Source organism: Seriola aureovittata, chromosome 19 (assembly GCF_021018895.1).
Source record: "Seriola aureovittata isolate HTS-2021-v1 ecotype China chromosome 19, ASM2101889v1, whole genome shotgun sequence".
NCBI classification, from domain to species: Eukaryota; Metazoa; Chordata; class Actinopteri; order Carangiformes; family Carangidae; genus Seriola; species Seriola aureovittata.
In genome coordinates this window covers 6,555,336-6,577,738 of record NC_079382.1, presented here as the reverse complement: position 1 = coordinate 6,577,738, position 22,403 = coordinate 6,555,336, and the positions used below count along the sequence as shown (strand labels likewise).

The following is a 22,403-nucleotide window of genomic DNA, read 5'->3' as shown; positions in this document are numbered from 1 at the left end:
GGTCCACTACTCATCATTAGTCCTTGTCATGCCCCCAACTATATAATGTTGATTTTTAAATGAAATAGGTCATCAGTGCTATGGATATAACCAGTCGTTTTATCACTTTTTTTAAATTCCATAATTAACCACAATGGAACACAGATCAAATCCTGGAACGACACCGTCAATATAGAAATGGTTGGGAAACAGTGGGGAAGCCCTGTGTTAAAGGAGTCTGCTTGTAAACGTAGTTAGTTGGATACATATTTTGAAAATATGTATTACCATTTTTCTTATGACAAACCCCAGATGTATACATTAAAACATTTAAATGAGGGTGAAGAAAAAGCCAACTTTAGAGGGTCAGTGTTGCTCAAGAGTTACAACTCCCATTAAACTTTCTAACAGACTACAGAGTATGACTGGGAGGTACATCATGCTGTGGCACCAAAGATCTTATTTTAAGATTTAGCTTCGTGCTCTTTTTTTTTTGGGGGGGGGGGGGGGGGTATAAAAGCAAGAGAGTGGATGGAGAAATAAAAGGAAAAGAGCAGGAGACAGAGAGAGTGAGAGATGGTGAGAGGGTGGGGGTCGACTGTGTCTGTTCTAGTGTGGTTTTGGGGAGTTATTTGGTGTTAAAATATGCCTTAATGGTTGCTGGGGATCCATTTATTACAGGCAGGAAGCAGAAGGGGGTTTCTCTTCTCATTTAATGTGACCGCCGAGAAGCTCGCCAAGTCCTACAGGCAAGCCAGCATTCCAGTGCACCAACGCAACACACACACACACACACACACACACACACACACACACACACACTCACACTCACCTATGTATACGCACACAATCTCCATTAGATAATTAAGGCATGTAAATGAAGCTTAAATATGATTATATGTGTAGATGCAAAGGACTGGTCATCTCAGAAACACAGTGCTTTCAGAAAGAGCTTGCAAAATGTGTGTATGCATAAACACAGACACACACACACACACACACAAATAGACTGTGGTCTCTGGCAGGGAGATTGACCTTTTCTGAACCATGAAAGCACACACATTAACACACACATGCACACATACACACACAGAAGAGCCTCTGCAAAACATTTAAGTACGGCAGTGCCGAGGTTATATAAAAAGCCTCCTGAGGTCTTATTAATTCACATTTGTTTTGCAGTTGTGAAGCTCGGTTTCTCTCCTTCTCACTCATCCTGTCTCTCCGTGTAGTTGTTAGTTTTTCTCTCTTTCTCTCTCGCTTCCTGTGACTGGAGTGCGACACAGTCACACTTTCCTCCTCTCTTTCCTTACTTCTTTCTTCCTCTGCGTCTGTCCAGTGCAGAGCCAGATACAGCTTGACACCCTTCCCCGGCATTAGGGAGGGTGTGTTAACACCTCCTCCCACACACACGCCAGGGCCTTAAGACCCGTTTATGAAGTGTAGGCCTCCTGGCGTATGAACACACATACACACATGAAGAAGAAGAGAGAGATTAAGACGTGCGATTTAACTTGTGTAGGAAAATTAATGATTTTTTTAAAGGGTTTTTGCTTGGTGTTTTCACAGCACTTTGGATTCTACTGATGTGAAACCACTAATTGTAGACTGGTTCTCTGTTTTGCGGCTCATTTCAGAATATTCTGGAAAAACTGTTGACACCAGTGTATAGAAAGGGTGTTTTCTGTATTTTTATGTGTCTTTTTTAATTATGGCTAAGACAGTTTGGACTTGAGTTGGTCAATGTCGCTGATCACATCTCATAAAGAGTTGGCATGGTCATCCAAAGGGAGAAAAAAACGGTTGACTAAGTGTTTTGATTGCGATTACACAAAGTTTAACGGCGCCTGAATGTGTCAGAGAGGGAAGCGGACTGTCATGGCTGCTGCAGCTGTGCGTTTGCTCTGAATGCTAAATCAAATTATACAGTATCAACATGTTTAAAACAAAATAAGGTAACTGGAGAAGCTTCACTTGGCCACTACAGCCGCTCAGTTAAAGGTTGTGTAAGGTTTGTGCGTGTGTTTGAGAGTGTGTGAGCGTGTTGGGTTACATGGCGGATATAAGGCTCTATCCCTCCTTTCATCAGCTGAGTGAGGAAGAATCGAGCAGCAACACACTGCAATCCGACCCTGACGTGCACACACACACACTTTGATACACACAGTAGCAGAAAAGCAGACATACTTCAGTGCCGGCCGTCGCTCATCAGTGCAAAACCTCACTGCTGCTTTCCACTGATCACCACTGTTATAACACATGCCTCTGCGGCTCTGATACCTCTTGCCAGCATTATATCAGTAAGTCAATATAACTCTAACTCCAGTTTGGTTTTTACTTGAAATGATGAGTGTTATCATGTAAACTCATCATTCGGGTAAAAATGTTAAAACCATAATTGGCTTCCATGGTCTGAAGCCAGAAGAAATCCGCCCCGCTGAAGGCTTGTTAGGGAAGATACTGAATCCCCACCAGCTGCAGGGGTGCTGATCTGTCGTTGACCCTGACCACTGACCTGTCTGGACCTAACAAAAGATAATTAACTTTCAGGGGTCAACAATGAAGGTCGTAGTTGTAATCGTAATCACATTAGAGAACTTTTAGCTTTAAAAACAATTCAAAACTAATTCTGTAATCATTTGTAAATATTGATAAAAGGCAGAAAGTATTTTCACTAGATTCTTGATAAGCAGAAAAGCCATGGACGTGATTTAAAGGAATATTTCAACATTTTTTGGAATATACTTCTTCACTTTTTGCTGAGCATTAGATGAGATCAATACCACTCTCATGTTTGTACAGTAAATATTAAGTTACAGCGAGTGGACGGTTATCTTAAGGTTATCATAAAGACTGGCAACAAGACAATCTGCTAGACTAGCACCGTCCAAATATAACAATATACATACTACTGGCACATGTTAAGCTCAATTTGTTCAATTTGTACAAAACAGCTTGTCATTTTCAGACACAGGTTGTTCGTTGTTTTTACATATTAAACAAACAAGATATATCTTTAATTAATGAGCTTTGTTCGGTTGGATTTTGCCTCGGGACAGAGTCAGGCTAGCAGTTTCACCATTTCCAGTTTTTATGCTAAACTAAGCTGTCAGACTAAACTCAACAGACAAACTCCTCCCTTGACATACAGTGGCTTCAGAGAGTATTCAGACCGCTTAACTTTTTTTGCAGTCTTTACTGTGTTGTAGTTTAAATGGATAAAATTGTCATAATAACAAAATGAAAACATGTTTTTAGAAATTTGGGTTTTGGCTGGGTCACACATTCTCCGGTCCTTTTAAATACTGTTTGGTAAACTCAACTCAACTCAACCCTTTTACCCAAAGTCCATCCAGCCGCTCCGTCATAAAGGCCTGACTGATGGAGTGCTGCTGAAATGGTCGTCCTCTCGACAGGTTCTGCCGTCTCTGCGGAGGACTAGAGTGACAGTTGATAACACACAGTTAATAACCAATACAATTATTAAGGCCACTGTGCCCCTGAGAACACTCAGCGCTTGGACTGATGTAGATTTCATGGCTTTGTTTTTGTTGTAACCTGCACTGTGAATTGTGGGATCTTATATACTCAGGTGTGTGCCTTTCTAAACTATGTCCAATCAATTCAATTAGCCAATCAGGTTCTAGACACATCTCAAGGATCTGAATACTTTGTAAATTAGAGATTTCAGCTTTTAGATTTTTAATAAATCTAAAATTGCATAATCTTCTAAAAAATCATTATGGGTAACTGAGTGTAGATTGATGGGCAACAAAGGCAGTTTTATCCATCTAAAATTCAATCTACAACACAATAAAGTTTGCAAAAAAGTACAGGGATCTTTCTGAAGAATAGATAACTTTTTCCTGGTGATTGAAGCTGTGTAGGTTTTCAAAGTCAAAGTCTCATTCTCATCCACTTACCTGTCCTCATCTGCGTGTCATAACTCTGATCTGTCCTCATGGAGAATTAAATTAGCCTACCTGATGGTGTCATGGAGAAACTGAAAGAGACAGAAATATAAAATAGAAATTCAAACGGCAGCCAAGGAAACGAAGTAAGAGAGTTTGGATGGTTACTGAGTAACTGTGGGTATCAGTGTGTACTTTAGTGTGTGCAGAGGGGAGGGGGGTAATTACGGTGTAGAATGTCCTCCTCATCACTGGAGCTGACCTAAGAACACAACGGTTAATCATCCACTACCCAGCAGAGAGAGACAGAGGGAGAGAAGGAGGGAGGAAGCACAGTTAGATTGAAAAAGAGACACTTAATGCACCTGTACTCGCTACCAGGTAAAATAAACAAAGAAGAAAAGAGGAATCACCTGTCAGACAGTCTGGAATGAAGGAATTACTTATCTGACAGTGAGAGGACAACAGAAATCTGTGGGCGAGGACACTTCTTCCTCCTGAAGAAGGATCTGGATCCTGTGTTGTGTTCATGTGCATCTGGGTGCGTTAGTATGTGTGCTTCACAAGGTCAGACCTGGTTTTGGATTTGATTGTGAGTGTAAAGAGGCAGCCACATGGGGCCCGGAGCCTGTCCGGGATGCCAGCCGCTGCAGTGAAGCCCAGTCCAGAGGACATGGTGGCGGAGGGAGGGGGTGAAGAAGTGTCCCAGTGGGATGCCTCGACGCTGGACCGGGAGAGGCTGCCTCTCCCCTCTCTCAAGGTCCCCAGGGAGCTGCTGCGGAGCTTCCCACACTCCAAACGGGTGGGATCCTACCTGGTGGGGAAGATGATCAATAAGGGCTCATTTGCCAAAGTGATGGAGGGGCTGCACATCGGCACGGGGGAAAAGGTCAGTGCTTTCTCCCTGATGTGAGAATTAGAGAGAGGAGACGTGACGTGACCTGCCTCAGACTGGAGAGACGGCGCACTGGCAGAGGGAAAGATCACACACCAGATTATGATTACATGGTTACAACTTGTGCCCTGTACACTTGCAACTGGGAGTTATACTCACTTGAGTTTGAATAAGGCAGCGACCTGTTATTATTCTTGTTATGTGTACAACATCATAGTCAGAACTACCTGCATTTAATGGGTACCTCTCCATGACTCTTAAAGGGATTTTTTTGTTATTGCAAATTGATGCAGCATAAGTTTAATTTATGATTTATGTACATTATGAAAATAAACATGTCTACTACATGTTGAGAGGAAGTATACACGGTGTTCCCTTGAACGTATCCTTTCTTTTTAATGTGATATTCTTTCAAATAGTCGTAACAAAACCCACACTAATATATGAAAGTGTGTAATATTTTGCCTATTTCTGATACTGTGGCTATAAACTGGGATTATAGATATACATCATTGTGTAGTGGAAGCCGTGTGTGTGTGTGTGTGTGTGTGTGTGTGTGTGTGTGTGTGTGTGTGTGTGTGTGTGTGTGTGTGTGTGTGTGTGTGTGTTGTGTGTGTGTGTGTGTGTGTGTGTGTGTGTGTGTGTGTGTGTGTGTGTGTGTGTGTGTGTGTGTGTGGTGTGTGTGTGTGTGTGTGTGTAAGTAAATGTATGTGTAACTTTCTTTCATCGCCCCGGCTCATATGTACCTGACCTGGTTGCCATAGCAGTGACCAAACTCACCTCCAAGGGTGTTTGCACCTCTTAACCCCTGTTACCCTCTGCAGGTACGAGACCTGTGGAGGTGAAGTCTACAAATGTGCGCACAGACACACACACACACACTGTTTTATACTATAGGACCTTCTTATTTTTAAATTTTAAATGAAACGACAGTGACATCACACCATATATTAATGACAAACTTTTTTTTTTTTTTATGGAAAATATTAATGGAATATAAAATGTAAATAAACTGAGCCTTCTAGATTCTACCAACACTTTACACTTTACCATCATTCACACCCGAATGTTTACCTTATACGTTAACTGTAGTTCTCAGTTATAAGCTGAATCATTTTCAATAAATGTCACTTTTAGGAATTTCATTTCCTGGGCCAAGTAATTTTTTTTGTCACAATCATTAATTTCAGGGGAAAATGGTTGTAAGAACATAAATAGCTCGTATCAACTTTTGTGTAACCAAGGGAAGGTTTTTTTTTGTTGTTGTTGTTGTTTGAATTCATTCAGTCTTATTTTCTACCACACATGATGAGTGATACAAGTTAAACATAGATCTAGAGGTGGGTGAGGTCTCATAACTGAAGGTCACTGGATGAGTCAAAGTCAAAACTCAGTGTATGGCTCTGCTGCATCGTAAACTGTTGGCACTCTTCCTAGTGTCATCTAGTTTCAGTCCTGTATCTGTTCGCTTCTCTTCTTCTCTCTGTGCTCACATGTACAGTACTTCGATACAGCCGAATTCCCAATTAAGCTGTTCTCATTTACAGGTTTTTCTGTTTCTGTTGTCAGACAATGGAACAAGTTTGAATAAGAACTGAAAACTCATTCAGAATACATGTCAACCCGCAGTCCCTTCCAAGCCATTTCTTAGCTGCTGCTAAAATCCTGATTTTATAACCACGACGTCATGTGACAAAATCACCAAACACATAAGTTAAAGACAAAGACTGTTCTGTGATTTTCAGCTAAATGATCACTCTGAGAGAAAGTTAGAAGCTCAGTAGCATAAGCTGCCGTGCGGTCAGCACAGAGAGGTGTGCCTGTGGAGGGAAAGCCTGACCTCACACTCGCGGGGCTGTACTGTACTGTACTGACTCTTTTAGGGAAGGTAGCTGAGGTCTGTCTAAAAAAAAGTCACTAAAGGCGTCTGAAAAGTCTGAACAATCTAGCAACAAAGTGCTAAGTTGGCAACACTGCTCGTTCGTTCCAAATCATCTGGTAGGAACAATGAGCAATAGGGAAACACTCAGCCTGCCGACCAATAGTCTGTTTATAGGACTGGCCCCGCTGTTGCGATCCAGCAAAACATATAGGTGGAGAAAGTGATTAAGGAATACTTCCTTAACAATTAAAGTGGAAGTACCCTTGGGCAAGGCTCTGAAGCCACAACTACTTACACATCTATCATTTGTAGAGAACTGTGGGTACACATCCATCCATGTAGCTCAGGACTGCCAAAAGACTTTTACATTTTAACAGAAGAGCAAAGGGTGCTGATTCAACTTTCTAAAAACCACATTAAAGCTATTGTATATTTATGTGCATATTTGTTTTTGTGTGTGTGTGTGTGTGTGTGTGTGTGTGTGTGTGTGTGTGTGTGTGTGTGTTTAGGTGGCTATTAAGGTGATTGACAAGAAAAAAGCGCGTCAAGACTCGTACGTACTTAAGAACATGAAGAGAGAGCCTCGTATTCATCAGATGGTCCGACATCCTCACATCGTTGTCCTGTTGGAGGTATGAAAAAAACCATCATCAATGTAACAACATTACATTTGTTCGTATTTGAATCCATTAACAGTACGTTAATTGTAGATTGTAAAAATGAGGTTAGAATAAGCTTGTCCCATTAGTATGCGCATGAACGCCTGTTTGTGTCAGACTCTGGAGACAGAGAACAGCTACTACATGGCCATGGAGCTCTGTGCTGGAGGAGACCTGATGGACAGGATCTGTGAGAGGAAGAGGCTGGAGGAGAGGGAGGTGCGGCGCTACACCCGACAGATCCTGTCTGCAGTGGAGCACCTGCACAAACACGGCATCGTACACAGGTGAGACTACACACACACACACACACACACACACAGGACGAGCATGGACACAATGTGCAGTACTTCTACATGTATTAGAGACATCTGCCTCATACTGAGTTAATGAAAATGAACTGTTTTTCAGTTAAGTCCTGGAGGAGACATCTTAGTCGTAAACATTCGAACTGAAAAATATTTGCATATTTCTCTGGATACTTTTGTGTATTTTTTAATGAGGGAGAAGGAGGAGATGTGCTCTTAAGAGTTTGTAATCTTTTAAAACCCCAAACTGACATAAAAGCTGTGTCTCAATACAGGGGCCACATCCTTTGAAGGCTGTGTGTAGGCTGCGAAGGGCAAACCGAAATGAGACGGTCAGGTCTACGGTGGATTTCCATATTCATCCTCAGCCGCTGTTATACATTTGCAAAGTAATTAACACCCCCCCCCCCCCCCCCCCCCCCGCTGAGTCCTTCATTGCCCAGGAAATGAAGGACGCATTTCTTGGCTGCATTTGAGGGAGCCTTCAAAATGGAAGTGGATGTTGCACCACTGTGACGCAATCAGTCTTTAAATGCAGCCCTCGAATGATGCAGCCCCTGAGTTGAGACACATTCATAGGCGCTGACATCCTGTTAAAACTATGGTAACCTCACTTACCATTTAGTACAGTTTTAACCTTGATGTCCGGACATCTTCTGGCATGCATATTACAAAAAACTGTATACTGGAACGTGTGATAAAGTGCTTGTCATGCTTTTTCTGTTTGGCCCTGGTAGAGATTTTGTGAAAACAACTGAGGCCTTCAAACACCCACAAGCAGTAGCTATTTGTTGCATGCTGGATGTTATGGTTAGACTTGTAGATTCATGCATATAAACACACTTGTTAGCACACAGCACACAGAGTAGTTTGCAGGGCATTAACAGTTTTCAGAGGAGGAAATACTGCAAGAAAGGCACAGTGCAGTGTGGGAGTCGAGAGTGTTATTTTAGTGGCATTTTAGTATGTGTAGGCGTTAGAGACCTAATGCTCATACACACACACACACACACACACACACACACACACCACACACAACATGCACAGCTCTGGGCTTTGGTTTAAGACCTTGGCTCCTCTGAAGGTGGGAATGTGATTACCAGGCAATGACCTCATCATCCTGCGCCGGCGCCATGATTCACACATCATCACAACATCATGGACTTCCTCTCTAATGAAGTCCCTCAACGATGTAGCGCTCAACCATTCAATAGCACCTCTCTCAGTGTCACACACACACACACCCACGTCCTCACACACATACATACACTCACTGGCGCTCACACACACACTCTCTCCACCACAGTCCCACACAGAGATGATTAAACTGGAAATAAATGGAAAATTTGCACTTAAACGCACCTCCTGCCACCCACATTCAGTAGGTTTACCGCATACATTTTCTCCTTTATGACAATGTCTGCTCTCGCTCCGTCTCGCTCCGTCTGTCTTTGAACTTTCCTCGGGTTGTGTGAGCGGTGTCCTTTGGATTTTTGGGACCTGGAGTGTCTGTTGGTTAGATGAAGGCAGATGAAAGGAAAATGGCTGATTCCCAGGCTGTAGTTTATAGGGGATCTCTCTCCCCCTAACCGCAGATTTTCATTTAGCTTGGTAGTTTTAGAGCAGGCCGTGTGGCTGGTGGTGAGGCAGGGGTACTTTCAGGGAAGTGAGGCAACTTTTCCAGGTGATATTATTCTGGTAGAGGATCACAAGTCAAGAGGAGCAGTTTGAGTTGACTTGAAAATCTTGATGGGTGGAAGGTTTTAGCAGTCCAAAGCAAACTAATTCCCAAAATGACTACTACTAAATGTACCCCCAAATATTTTTCAGCAGTATTTTTAATGCTTGAGCTCTACCCAAACCCAAATTTAACTTGGGTTTTCCTTTGCTTTTGTGGGTATAGTCTGGTCCCATCTCATCTGGTTGTCCATAAATACACAGGAAAGCTTAGTAAGGCCAAACACGCATTGCAGGAGTGTCTGTCAAGTAAATTACTCCAAAACACTCATGTGTAGGGAAAAAGCAATTTAAGAAATTCCTGTAGGATTAAGGACAAAGCTCATGGTGAACCACACTTTGTTTTTTTGTCTCTCTTCTTTTCCCCTGTAGAGATTTGAAGATTGAAAACTTCCTGCTGGACGAACATAACAACATAAAGATCGTAGGTATGTTGACATTTCTGCTTTTTCCAGTGACATTTGCCTGCCGGTGTATTAATGCAAAATGTTGGACACATCAGGATATTGCAGAACCGTAGCCATCGAGTGCATCTGTAAATGTGCAGCAACACGAACCCATTGGAAAAATGATGATGTTTCACACAGACTTTGGCCTGAGTAACACTCTGAAGACCGAGTCGTTGTCCCTGGAGCTTCTCAACACCCAGTGTGGAAGTCCAGCCTACGCCGCCCCTGAGCTGCTCGCTCACAGGAAGTATGGACCCAAAGTGGACGTCTGGTCCATGTAAGTGATAAAGTCTCATTGTGTCTGTTGAGGCCTGTTCGATCATAGCTTTGCCTGGATATTTCTTTCCTCTGTGGTGCTGTGTATGGATAATGTCAATGTGTTTGTGTTTGTACACATTTTCCCTCTGTGTGTGTGTCTGTGTGCGCGCGCGTGTGTGTGTGTGTGTGTGTGTGTGTGTGTGTGTGTGTGTGTGTGTGTGTGTGTGTCTGTGTGCGTGCGTGCGTGCAGAGGTGTGAGCATGTTCGCCATGTTGACAGGGACTCTGCCCTTTACTGTTGAACCATTCAACATCAAACAGCTGCACCAGAAGATGGTCAACGGAGAGATCAGCAGCATCCCCAGTGATGTCAGCAAAGGTAACGCCACCTTCCACCCCCCTCACTGAAACAAAGACTGTGCCCCCTTATGTACTGTCACTCGCCTCCATAGAGCTGGAGTTGAGAGAGCTTGCTTTGAGTCTTGATGGGGTTTCACGGGTATTTGCTAGAGGTGACATGGCGAGAACAAAAGTACTTTGAAATAATAAGAAAAGTAAAGACTGCTCTATGGGTTGAAGTAGCTAAAAATATATAAAGGCACACCTACAGGCTCATAGTATGAAACTGTTATGAATGCTAATGCTAAAAAATGCACCAAGACGGCTCTCACACTTCGTATTAATCATTTCAAATATCACTTATATGCTTGGCTATCCAGCTCCAGACAAAATGGCCAAGATTTAAAATACAAAAAAAAATAAAGTAAACCATAGAAGATCAACATGATGATTTCCCAATTTCCATTTGGGAAAGTTTTCCTCAGTCTCAGGTCAGCACATTACAAATAGCTAATTGAAGACAAAACCTAGGATTTCTACCGACCACAGATCTGTCACGAGACAAAGAACTGAGGGAAAAGTTTCCCCTCAGTTCTTACTTGTTCTGCACCATGTCTACATTGGCTTTAGTGTCTCTGTTTATCTCTGCTTTATTTTGGTCTCGTTCTCGCACATAGTCACTCCATTACAGTCTGTCATGGCGCCATGTCACCACAAACAAACACGGCTCCTGTTACTGTGGGGAAAACCAGCACGGCCCTGATGCTCTGAAACTGTGACAAGATCAGATTAGTGGCTGTATCACTGCCACAGATCGGCATCTGAGACATCCTCATTAACTTTTACACTTTATCCCGCTTTTGCAAAGGGTTGTTTCGTTCATCAACCCTTTAAACTCTCAACAAACACAATACACAACTTTAACTTACCCAGACCCCAACCACCACCGCCACATTTTTTTACTGTGAGTGTCTACAAAAATATTTTTTTTCCCAGATGGTGATCAATTAAAATCCTCAAATAGTCTATTGGTCACAAACAAACTGAGTTGACCCTGCTGAGACAAGCTGCTGCCTCACCACTGAAAGCAAGGCAGCTGATAGCAGCAAACTGAATTCAGCAGTCTTGGCGTATGTCTGAGAATGCGGCAGCCATCCTCTTTGAAGCTACCTTCTCCTCCAGACTGCGGTGCTTATCAGGAATCCTCATCTGGAGTCAAACTATCAACCACGCTTGGGTGTCGTAGGCTGACAGGCTAAATTGGTTCTCGTCAAGGGAAATCCTGCTTCTCTCCATGCTGTCGTCTCTGATACGGTTTCAGCGAAGTCACAATGAATGACAGCAGCCTGGCAGCCTGAAGTGGTTGTGTAACATTGGTTCTTTTTAGTTTGGTCTATTTGGCCAGGCATGAGTAGTGAGAGAAGTCATTAATTTTCTTGGTCGGTGGTCTGAACCTTGGCGTTGCCCAACTACATGCCAAAGTTCCCTTCACCTGCCCAAGACACTGACCCAAAACTGCTTCCATGAGCAGGCTGGAGTCTTGCATGGCCATCTGTGTGACTGTAGCTGAATATGAAGCATTTTGAAGTACATTTACCACAACCCCTTCCAAGCAAATTTGAGTAACCAACAAGATGGTTGTTGACCAGCAGTTGCTTGCATTTAGAATACCAACTATGACTGTGCGGTCTTGACTAATGTTCATGTCTGCAACCAAAGCTGAATGCTAGCATTTAACTTGTGGGTGGTGGTGAGGGTGGAGTGCAGTCTCCACCAACTTTCAAGAAAAATATCTGGCTCTCTAGCTGCCAAACGCTCCACTATGTTCACCAGCTAATCGCTAACTTTGTCCATCCACTAATTGGTGCTGGGCACATTAGCCTACAGTGGGCTTTTTGGGCTTTTTGAGCTTTTCTCTCCGAAAACAGCTGCCTGCTGTTAACAAACCAGTGAGAAATGACACTCAGCCAAAACTGTGAAGTTACAGGAAAGGAAACCAAAACAATGAGCTGAAAGACCCAAAAACACAGAGCTGAACTGCAGAGTCAGGTAATTCTGTGTGGGTTTGTCCCTATGAGCAACACCTTTCACATCATACACTGCAATACATTATTGTTTATAACTGCTTATTAATTTATTTATCTATTATTCTGCTTTAAAAGTTCAAATGTTACATCTGTGCTCCTGTTGCAGGTGCGGTGTCGTTTGTGTTGTCTCTCCTGGAGCCAGACCCAGCCAAGAGACCCAGTGTCAGAGCCGCGATGGAGGAAAGATGGATCAACGAGGGATATGCCAAGAAACCACTACACACGCTCTCTCATAAAAACAGGTCGAGATCTACTGTGTGACTACACTTTAACATGCCGTCTACACACACACACCCAAAGGCGACTGAAATATTGCGGAATTCACCAGTTTTATGTACTGTAAAAAGTTCTATTAAATGTTTTCTAAATACATCTTAAAATAAGAAAAATAGGTGATGTGTGCAAAAATATGTAAATACCTTCAGTATATTCACTTGTGATTTCTTAATAAATGACACTAGTATATTTGTAACATAAGTGTGTATTATACCATGAGATACAAAGAGCCCTCTGGGAAAGTTCTGCAGCAAACATTACAATGTGGGCAAAAGCACCAAGAGGGAAATCACAGCAAGTTTTCTGACAAAATGAACATTTTTGTGGTCAGTAGAGTAACAGCTTTGTGTATTATAGCGTGACTAAAAGGCTTTTATCACTTTATGCAGTGTGGAAATGTAATCATGTATGGCTCCTCCTGGCAATAACGTGTTTTCTGAAATCCACATGAATAAAGCAAGAACTGTTCCAGCCCTGGACAGCTCACAACCAAAACCCTGAGTAGAAACCAGTTTCTACCCATTCCTTACCGACAGATCCTGAACGAGCCATTAGATTTCTCTCTGCTTCACTTTTCACGCTTTATCTTTGTTATGGTTTTTCCCTACCTCTCTGTTGTGATTTCCCAGACTGTGTCCGGAGGATCTGAACTCGTCTGTGTTGGCCTATATGACAGAGACACTGGGCTACGCCCTCTCTGAAATTATTCACACGCTCACCACCCACCGACCCTCCGCCATCATGGCCTCCTATCACCTGCTGCTCAACAAACTCAACAGGAGCCAGAAAGGAGCCAAGGCCAGCAAGGTTCGCACCTCATTTTCACACACACGCAGGCCTGCACATGCTGAAATAAACGCAGCTTTTCTGATGCCCGTAATACACAAGTGGGTCAGTTGTTGGCATCTCAAAAATGATGAAAAGCATGTATGGTTTGCCTGAAGTTTGAATGATTGAGTTGCAGAAGCTGGAAACCAATGACTGGAGTCTTCCCAGTAAGAATACATGGAGAGAGAGGAATAACACTGAATCCAAGACTCAGCAACAGGTAATGCAGACATTGTCTATAATATAATAAACATTAATACGATAATCACTCAGAGATGTTAAAGTAATATTCCTCTAATACATTATAATGCAGACATCAATCTATATTTTTTTACTGTCATCATAGTGCATGTTAGTCTGTCTACTTCAAAATAGCTAAAAAATGTGCAGAAACAGCTGGGCGCTGTATTTGTTTATTAGCATGCTAGTGATGTGTCGGGCGGTTTCTCAGTCTTTCACTTTGGTCCACACTGAAGTACCTCAGCACCCATTGGATAGATTGGCATGATGTGCAGACATCATTATGGTGTCCATGGGATGAATCCTACTGACTTTGGTGATCTCCTGACTTTTCATTTAGTGCCACCATCAGATGAAACTTTCAAGTCGTCCAATCTAATCATTGCTTGATCTTTAGAATGAACCGACCAATGAGAAAAGCTCTAAGCAGTCCAGCAGGCCTCTGAGGGCCCAGCAGACAACTGAATGTCAGAGCAACAGGAGGAGGACCGAGGACCTTCACAGAAAGGACAACAGAGAGGACGATGAGAACCGTCCCCCTTCCCCCTCCCTTCCCCAACTTCCTCACTCTGCCTCCCCCTCAATACCTCCTCGCCTTCCCTCCCCCTCCCCTGCCCCTCTCTCTGCAGAGGATGGGGCAACTGATGAAGAGATCGCCATCACCTTGGACACCAGAGAGACGTTGTTTCCTGAGGGTAAGGATTTACTGCACAGAAACAAAGCTGCACACATCCACAGTACAGTGTGTGACATACAGTATCTGTGTACCTTTATGTTCCAGTGTCTGTGTTTAGAGACAGGGAACTCGTCCATCTTTCTCCTCCTAAGAGCTCTGCATCTCAACTCTGTGACTCCGCCCCTTGCCAAGTCCCCGTTGAGCCAATCAGAGACAGCAGCACAGTGAGACCGATCCGACACACGCACCTGCTCAGGACAACTCAGTCGGACGGGGCAGCAGACCCCGGGTCAGACTGTTTCCATGACAGCCGCCACCAGGATGACCACTCTCATCACCTGAGCATCAACGAGCGTCTGGAAAAGCTGCAGACGTTTTACTCCTCAGAGAAGAGCGGCATCTCTCCCAGGATGCTCCTGGAGGCCGACACACACACCACACACTCCTCAGACAGAGTCCACCTGGGTTCCATGGAAACAACCCAGACATCACCCTCTGCCCCCCTGCCACGCTTGCGCAATGTGGGGCTAAAAGACGGACGAGGCAGGAAGATGACGTGGGTGGGGTTGACTCGACCTGGGCCCCCAGGACTCCTGGTCAACGGGTCTAAACCTCCCGCCTTCCCCTCACAGAGACAACATACCTTGGTCATCAAGAGCCTCAGGCAGGAGAGAGGGAAGAGGAGAGATCTGTCGGCAGCAGGAGGAGGGGAGAGAGGGATGGCAGGGGGAGTGATGAGTGGAGCAAAGAGGAACTCAGTTCAGTTACGGTCATCTCTCCAGCGTCGGGTGGCAGACCTGAATCTGCCGCTGCTACCTGCAGCCCTGCAGGGGAAAACTGACAAGAAGAGCCAGCTGCACAGCATGGACTACTGACACAGGGATAGGAGGACGTGATAGAGCAGCAGTGATATGACGAGGGGAGGAGGATGAAGAAGGAGAGGAGTTAGGAATGAGTTAGCGACACAGATGACAACTGACTCAGAAACAGAAGTAGGGACAACATAAAGGTGGCAGACAGAAAAGGCTTATAAATGATCACTTTCTGTTACAGTAGTTCTAGCTACAAAACATGGAGGACTGAGATATTAGAACTGTGCACAGACATTTTGAGAAAGCAGCTACAAAAAGATACTTTTACTTTTTCTCTTCCATTCATGCAGACTCCAACCCAAACACCACACACTGTGTATTTATATGCTGCAGTGCCAAACTTTTAAATTCTCACTAAGCTCATCAATTCAAATATGGCCTTCAAGATTTTTACCGTTGACCATTTTCCTCTTGGATTTCAACGTGTTTATTTCCACCCATCACAATGTGAAGTGCAAGACGCACACTGACTCATGGTTGTGTTTGTATTTACTGTTGTTGAATACGTTTTTGTACTAACGTTGAAAGTCAAAGTAAAAACAAGTCTCAATTCTGCCTTAACTTCTTGTTATGGGTCTTCAATTAAGAATTTGTTAATATATATTTAAATAGGGGTATGTTTTAATATGTGTTTACGTAAGTTGACTCTCAGACTATCATGCTCAGCTGTGATATCGCCACTTACGGCCAAATAGGAATTTTCTGCCAAACGGCTGCTCGCGCTAAATGCTCTGGGCTTCCCAGTAAAGTTATGCCACTGTATCAGTGTTTCACTACAAAATAAGATTTCCTTTCACACACAAATACCAAATTTACACGTTTTTTCTAGGGACAATGCACATAAATCAACATCTGTAAATGTGCCACTGTGAACCTGTTGGGTAACTTTTAACTGTTGTCATGTGGCAGGATTTTCTTCAACCAATGACTTAATCAAATAGTGCACCTGCTGAAGGCCATTGTGTTCACTAGCTTACATAGTGAGAAGAAACTCGCATTAGGATGGGCTACTTTTCTACATTAGGCTGTTGGCTAACTAAGAAGTACCTCAGGACTGCTGTGGCTTTACCTGTTGTTTTTACTGTATGTCCTCTTAGATACAGTTGAGCAACTCAGTATGAGATGCAACCAGTGACAGAGAGAGAGAGAGAGCGAGAGAGCACCAGAAAACTACTGCCCTTCACGTTATGTTCTGTCAACTTATTGACATTTCTGCGATGATTATATAGTACACATGAAGCCTCAACCATCCTTTAATAACATGCAATTGCTAAAATTGTTAAGAAATAATAGTTATTTTTTTATTTTGTAATCTGGATAACTTTCCTCCTGGATCAACATAGTGGCCAAATTTATAACTAGTCTGGTAGCCTGTTACATCAACAAACAGGGTTAGCTTACAAAATTAGCGGTCTGGTGGTTTGCATGTACAGGGTGGCCTGGGATCAAGTCAAACTCCCAGCCTGAATTATTGTTTCAGTTTGCCCCTGGACGCAACTTCACTAAAAAGCAACAAACCAATAGTTAATAATATGACCATAATAAACTGATAAACAGCTGAGTTTAAACAGGAATGATTCATTGTGACCGTAAGATCATTAAATACTGGTAACTAGCTGACACTTCTCTCTCTGTAACTTCAAGTTATGGTCTTTAGAGCTGGGTACGTATTCATTAATTACAAATTAGTTTATTGTTTGTTCCTTACTAGTTTGGTAACTACACAGGATTTTGTCAGTGCTACCACAACAATTTTGTTTTTTACAATACAGTGGCTAACAGAGATCTAAATACATCTACATCTAATTTGTTTGTTCAGATGGGCTGACTCTTCCCAAGTTACAATTTGTAATGTTTGGTGGAATAGACAAGCATCAAATGGCTGTGGTAAAACCATGGCATTGACCTAAACTTGAAAAAATGAAAATTAGGAGAAAAAAAAACCCATTTTGACATATTTTTTTTTTTTACATGGGTGTGGTTGTACTTCAAGCTTCAACAATCTTACTCCCAAATCTCTGTCAAGTGTCTTCTCCCTCATTCTCCCTCTGTCTCTGCATTCTTCTTTCTTCATGCCACCGTCTCTGGATCATTAATATTCAGGTGTGCTGCAAAGATGTGGAAGAATCTGGTTGCTGCTTCGTGGCTGCTAAATAATTCAGGGCTTGTTACCTGATACTCTGTTTGCATTTGTGTGTGTGTGTGTGTTTGTGTGTGTGTGTGTGTGTGTGTGTCGATTGGTGGCGTGCATGTTCTGCGTGTGCCCAATGAAGACAGATTGAACCCACTGAGGTGGATACATCCCCCACTCCAGTTACCTTTCTGGCTACTTAACAGTGATATGTACCAGTAAGCTCTGATATTGTATCAGACAAACACACATTCACACTGCACAATGGCAATCCACTAAACAAGAGCAGCACAGTCAACTTCCCAAGTTAAGTAAGCCTAAAGAACTACAAGGGTATGTGACACCATCACTTACGGCAGCCGACAAATAAATGGAAAAATCTCTCTCTGTCTGGTCCATGTCACAGAGAACAACACTTCCATATAAAGAATGAAAAATACAAAGTTGGAAATTGAATTCAATTACATAAAACTGACCCCCCCCCCCAACTTTAATTTAAAAAGACAAAAAATATAAAATATATTCATACAAATGTATAACAGATTAATAATAAGGATCAATGATATGATAATAAATGGGAACATCATTGAGGTGGAGAAGCAGTGGTTCTTGAGGTCGTTGTTAAAATATGGATTCCTCAAACATACCTCAAGAGGGTTAGTAGGGTGTTGACATAGGACGTCTCACTGACTGGTCCTGCAGGTGCTGTGCATGTTGTGTGAGTGTTAATTGCATCTTTCAGAGTAAAATCAAGCCTAATTGGGGACATGGACAGAAATAGTCGTTAAGGCTCTTGCCATTTTTTGTTATGAATGTTTAGGCTGTTATCGCCCATGTTTGCAGAAAGGCTCTTATTGGGTTCACTTGATTCTGAATCTGGTACAAAACTTGAATAATTAATGCTGAATTTAATTGGTAAGGTGATTTTGCTGATATTAACACCTTGTCAATTGAAGTGCAGTATGGATGGAAGACATTTAAAGACTTAGGACCTGGAAACACTGTGGTGTGGGCAATAACATTGAATCAGTGCCTGGTAGATTCTCAGGTAGAGCTGGGACAGTGGGGATTTCTCTTGAGCAATATCAACCACCTTAGGTACAATACAGTTGAAGCCATGAGGACACGTTTCCTGTTGATAGATGAATACGTTCCAACTCACCAAACAAAAAAATATTCAGCTTCATTCATCATTTATCAGAGTTCATGCAGATTGATACTAAACTAAATGCTAGTTTATTAAAGGCATATGGATGTTTGTTGAATATTGGCCAGTAGGATATGTTTTCATGCTATAAAACCATTAATAGCCATGTCAGTTACTTATGCTGTTGAATTTTGAATGTTAATTTATGATTCAGTTTTATGGTGGTATTTGCTGGTCCATTCTAGCGCAATACATCCACCAAATTTGGTCCATTAACTCCCTCCCTGTCATGAGCCGAACAAGAGCTTCATTGGGAGTGTAGGCAACTGCCTCGGAAATGAACAAATTTAGATATAGACCAGAAAACAACACCAGTGTGAGCAGCAACACATAGCTGAAGAATTTGTTTTGAAGGGTGCACAATAACGCACTTTTGTTTTGGTTTCCGCCATTTAAGTGGATGAAAAGAGCGCTCCAAGTGAAAGTAATACAGACGTGTGTTGTTGTGCATCCGTGAAAACAATTTTTCAGCTAAAAATCACATTGTTATCCAATCAATAAAATAAGAAAACTTGCTTTGGATGCCAGACATGTTTGTTGGTCTGAACTTGATAGGACTGAATCTGAATGGTGCATGTACGTAAGAAGTGGACAAACCAGGAACGGAAAACAGATTAATAATGCATGTTGCACGAAAGGATGTATCCAGGGCATTGGAACATTGCGTAAATATGCATTCTACAGTGAACATTGTTCTGTCTGAATCAAAGGGTGACTTAAGACGTGTTTCATGTGATCACAACTGGTGACGCATTCACTGTTGTGCTGTTTCACTCAGTGTCTTGACCAATGACAGCCATGACAAAATCAAAACAAAAGCAAAATGGAAGTCAGCTCAAAGCTGACGTGTGAGTACCTGCGTCAGTCTTGCAATAGTGTGCAGCAGTTCATGGAAGCTGTTCTTTTACAAAGAGGAAGAAATATACTTCCCCAGCAGGGTTAGAGCAGAGAGGAGTTCAGAGGTGAAAGCTTAAGACTTATTTTTTCCCAATAAGACATTGTGACCTTTTAGATAGCAGAGACCAGAACCGCCTCTCAATAAAGAGTGCGCAAAGTTTGGAGTTCATTACTTGCTAGTTCAAACTTCACACGTTCAACTCAGAAGTTCAGATTCCTGAGGACAGGAGGACTATTTGCAAATGGAACAGCAGTGTTCTCTAATATCAGCAGCTCAGTCTGTACAAGTACAGTTTTGAGGTACTTGTACTTCACTTGAGTATTTCTATTTTATGGTACTTTATACTTCCACTCCTACATTTCAGAGGTAAATATTGTACTTTCTACTCCACTACATTTATTTGACATCTTTGGTTAAACAAGCCAGATACTGTAAAGACACTTTAGTTCACTAAAGCATGCACCTGCACTGTACTGGTTTCCCTCATTATACTGTATTTGTACTCTACAGCAGAGTGTAGGTTAAGTTGCCTTAAAGATTCAGACGCTGTCACACACCATTAGGTAAGATGCTATAGAGACGTTCACTGATGGTCACTGGGAGTTAGTCATCTGTGTGTTCATGTGGGTGTGTTAGCATTACTAAAGACACAACATGCCTGGACTTGGTCAAGTCAGTTGATGCTTTCTGACGGTTGTTATTTTAGGGTTGAGCTAGTTACTTATTAGAGAAGCCTCAGGACAGAAGAAGATTTAAACCAGGTCCTAAAGGATCTTTGTCATTGTCATATTTCACCTTGCTAGAGGCCTGTGAGTTTGTAAAGCCTCAAAAAAAAAAATTTTAAGCTGAACCACTCCAGAGTTTTCAGTCGTTTGAATTTGACCACGGGACCCTTTGTGTTGTGTTTATGTAATGACTGTACGGATGTTAGCTGTAAGCTTACTACCAAGAGATGCACCAACCGTGTCTATGGGAGTGTGTCTGTGTGTTGGTATTTAGTTCAGACAATACCAATATACTGATGCTAAATCGGTACAAAAGCCAATCATGTCCATTATTGTAGTTTAGCATGTTAGCATGCTAGCATTTGCCAGTTAGCACTATATACAAAGTACAGCTAGTTTTGTGAGTATTCTACAATCCAAACTAGGTATAGGACAGATTGAGAGTTTGACTTGATGATGGTTAATTCTGAGGGAGACATATGTTTGTACCATCAATCCAATAGATTTCAAGATATTTCAAGTCTGGACCAAAGTCGCAGACCAAACATTACCATGACACATTGTCATAGAGCCAGGTGCTGCTATCATGTTTAAAAAAAAAGGGAAGAGAAAGTGAACAGAGACAATAGAGATGTGGCAGAAGTGAAACACACTGAAAACTGACATACCCAGATTCCACTCTGAAAGCTGAAACGCTGCTTGTGGATGAATGACTGTCTATGCCATCATTTTGATGTATAGTCGCTTAATCCCTATTCTAATGACTGATGAGAGATATGTCCTTTGTGTTTGTGCTTTCATAGAACAAATGCAGGATCAAGAGCCGAGACAAAGGAATGAATGTGCACCTGACCCCAACATCAACTTCCAGACACAGTACACAGGAATGCCATATTGTTACTGTCTGATAAACCACAATTCAGTTTCCTCAAATTAAATGATTTTGCCATGAAACATAATAAGTTTGGATTAATATCATAATTTGACACTGATTTTAATTTGATAATAATCACACTGATATGGAAAATGTATACTGATGGTCACCCTGAGGCCACAGGGGTTACAGGTGCACTGGTTATGGATTGAAATGGATGGTGTTACCCCATTAGCACTTCAATAGTCTTGGGTGTCTCTGAGAATAATCGCTGTGTCCATCACTGTGTGTGTGTGTGTGTGTGTGTGTGTGTGTGTGTGTGTGTGTGTGTGTGTGTGTGTGTGTGTGTGTGTGTGTGTGTGTGTGTGTGTGTGTGTGTGTGTGTTTGTCAGTCTGGGCAAGTCTGTGTTCTGGCGTGTCTGGTTTCTAATGATGGTCATTCATAATTGAGCATCATCTCGCAGGGGGATCGGTCCAGGGTGGCGCGGTGGTTAACTCGTCTCCGGCTGCTCGCCATCCCAGTGTGTGTCTGTATACGAGTCACGGGGGTCAGCAGCGCACAAAACGTCCAGTACCGCAGGGCAGCAACCCGAGCCGAACACTGTTTAATTGATGCCACATCTGATTAACTGTCAGTTCAAGATCAACACCAGCCAATTCACTAAAAGACGCCTTGACCAGAGGGACACTGTGTCACTTTAACATCAACACATAGGAGCTTAACCTTCACAGCAGGCTGACATGTAAAAAGAAGTCAGGTTATTACAAAACAGGGACCTTTATCTTGGTAGTTAGATCTGGTTTTCCTGTCAAACTCTGCCAAGTTTATTCATGATGTTTTGCATAAAATGTCAGTTTAGTGGGTGTGCCCTAACTGCTGAGACAAAATATTAAAAATAGATATTATATTTTGATTTTTACCACTGAGGCCACCAAAGTCAGACATTTTCATGTTGTAGTGTGGCTTTAAAGGGGCTATTTGTACATTTTCTCTACCATCGAATGTGGTTTCTTGCTGGGAGCGGGTGGTGGTGATTGTCACTTGACAAAAGCTTCAGACATCGTTGCATTTACAGACAAGAGATAATAATATGTTCTCTGAGCAGCGTCATGTCACATGTTATGTCATGTGTGGGCCAGGGCTAGCTGGTTAGCGCGCTAACTTCAGAAGAA

At 42.5% G+C, this 22,403-nt stretch overlaps 1 protein-coding gene across 1 annotated transcript; it reads left to right on the top strand.

Moving 5' to 3' along the window:
- The first annotated feature begins 4,110 nt into the window (after positions 1–4,110).
- Positions 4,111–15,956, top strand: LOC130187246 (hormonally up-regulated neu tumor-associated kinase homolog). Its single transcript, XM_056404676.1, has 11 exons — positions 4,111–4,779; positions 7,177–7,299; positions 7,444–7,613; positions 9,744–9,799; positions 9,959–10,097; positions 10,329–10,456; positions 12,610–12,745; positions 13,409–13,586; positions 13,744–13,827; positions 14,245–14,542; positions 14,629–15,956. The coding sequence occupies exons 1-11, from the start codon at positions 4,528–4,530 to the stop codon at positions 15,396–15,398; spliced, it is 2,334 nt and encodes a 777-aa protein (XP_056260651.1). The 5' UTR covers positions 4,111–4,527; the 3' UTR covers positions 15,399–15,956.
- The last annotated feature ends 6,447 nt before the right edge of the window (positions 15,957–22,403 follow it).

Coding starts and splice junctions, on each gene's coding strand:
- LOC130187246 (XM_056404676.1), top strand. CDS start 4,528: ATGCCAGCCGCTGCAGTGAAGCCCAGTCCAGAGGACATGGTGGCGGAG. Junction 4,780..7,176: donor ACATCGGCACGGGGGAAAAG/GTCAGTGCTTTC, acceptor GTGTGTGTTTAG/GTGGCTATTAAGGTGATTGA. Junction 13,587..13,743: donor AAGGAGCCAAGGCCAGCAAG/GTTCGCACCTCA, acceptor ATTGAGTTGCAG/AAGCTGGAAACCAATGACTG.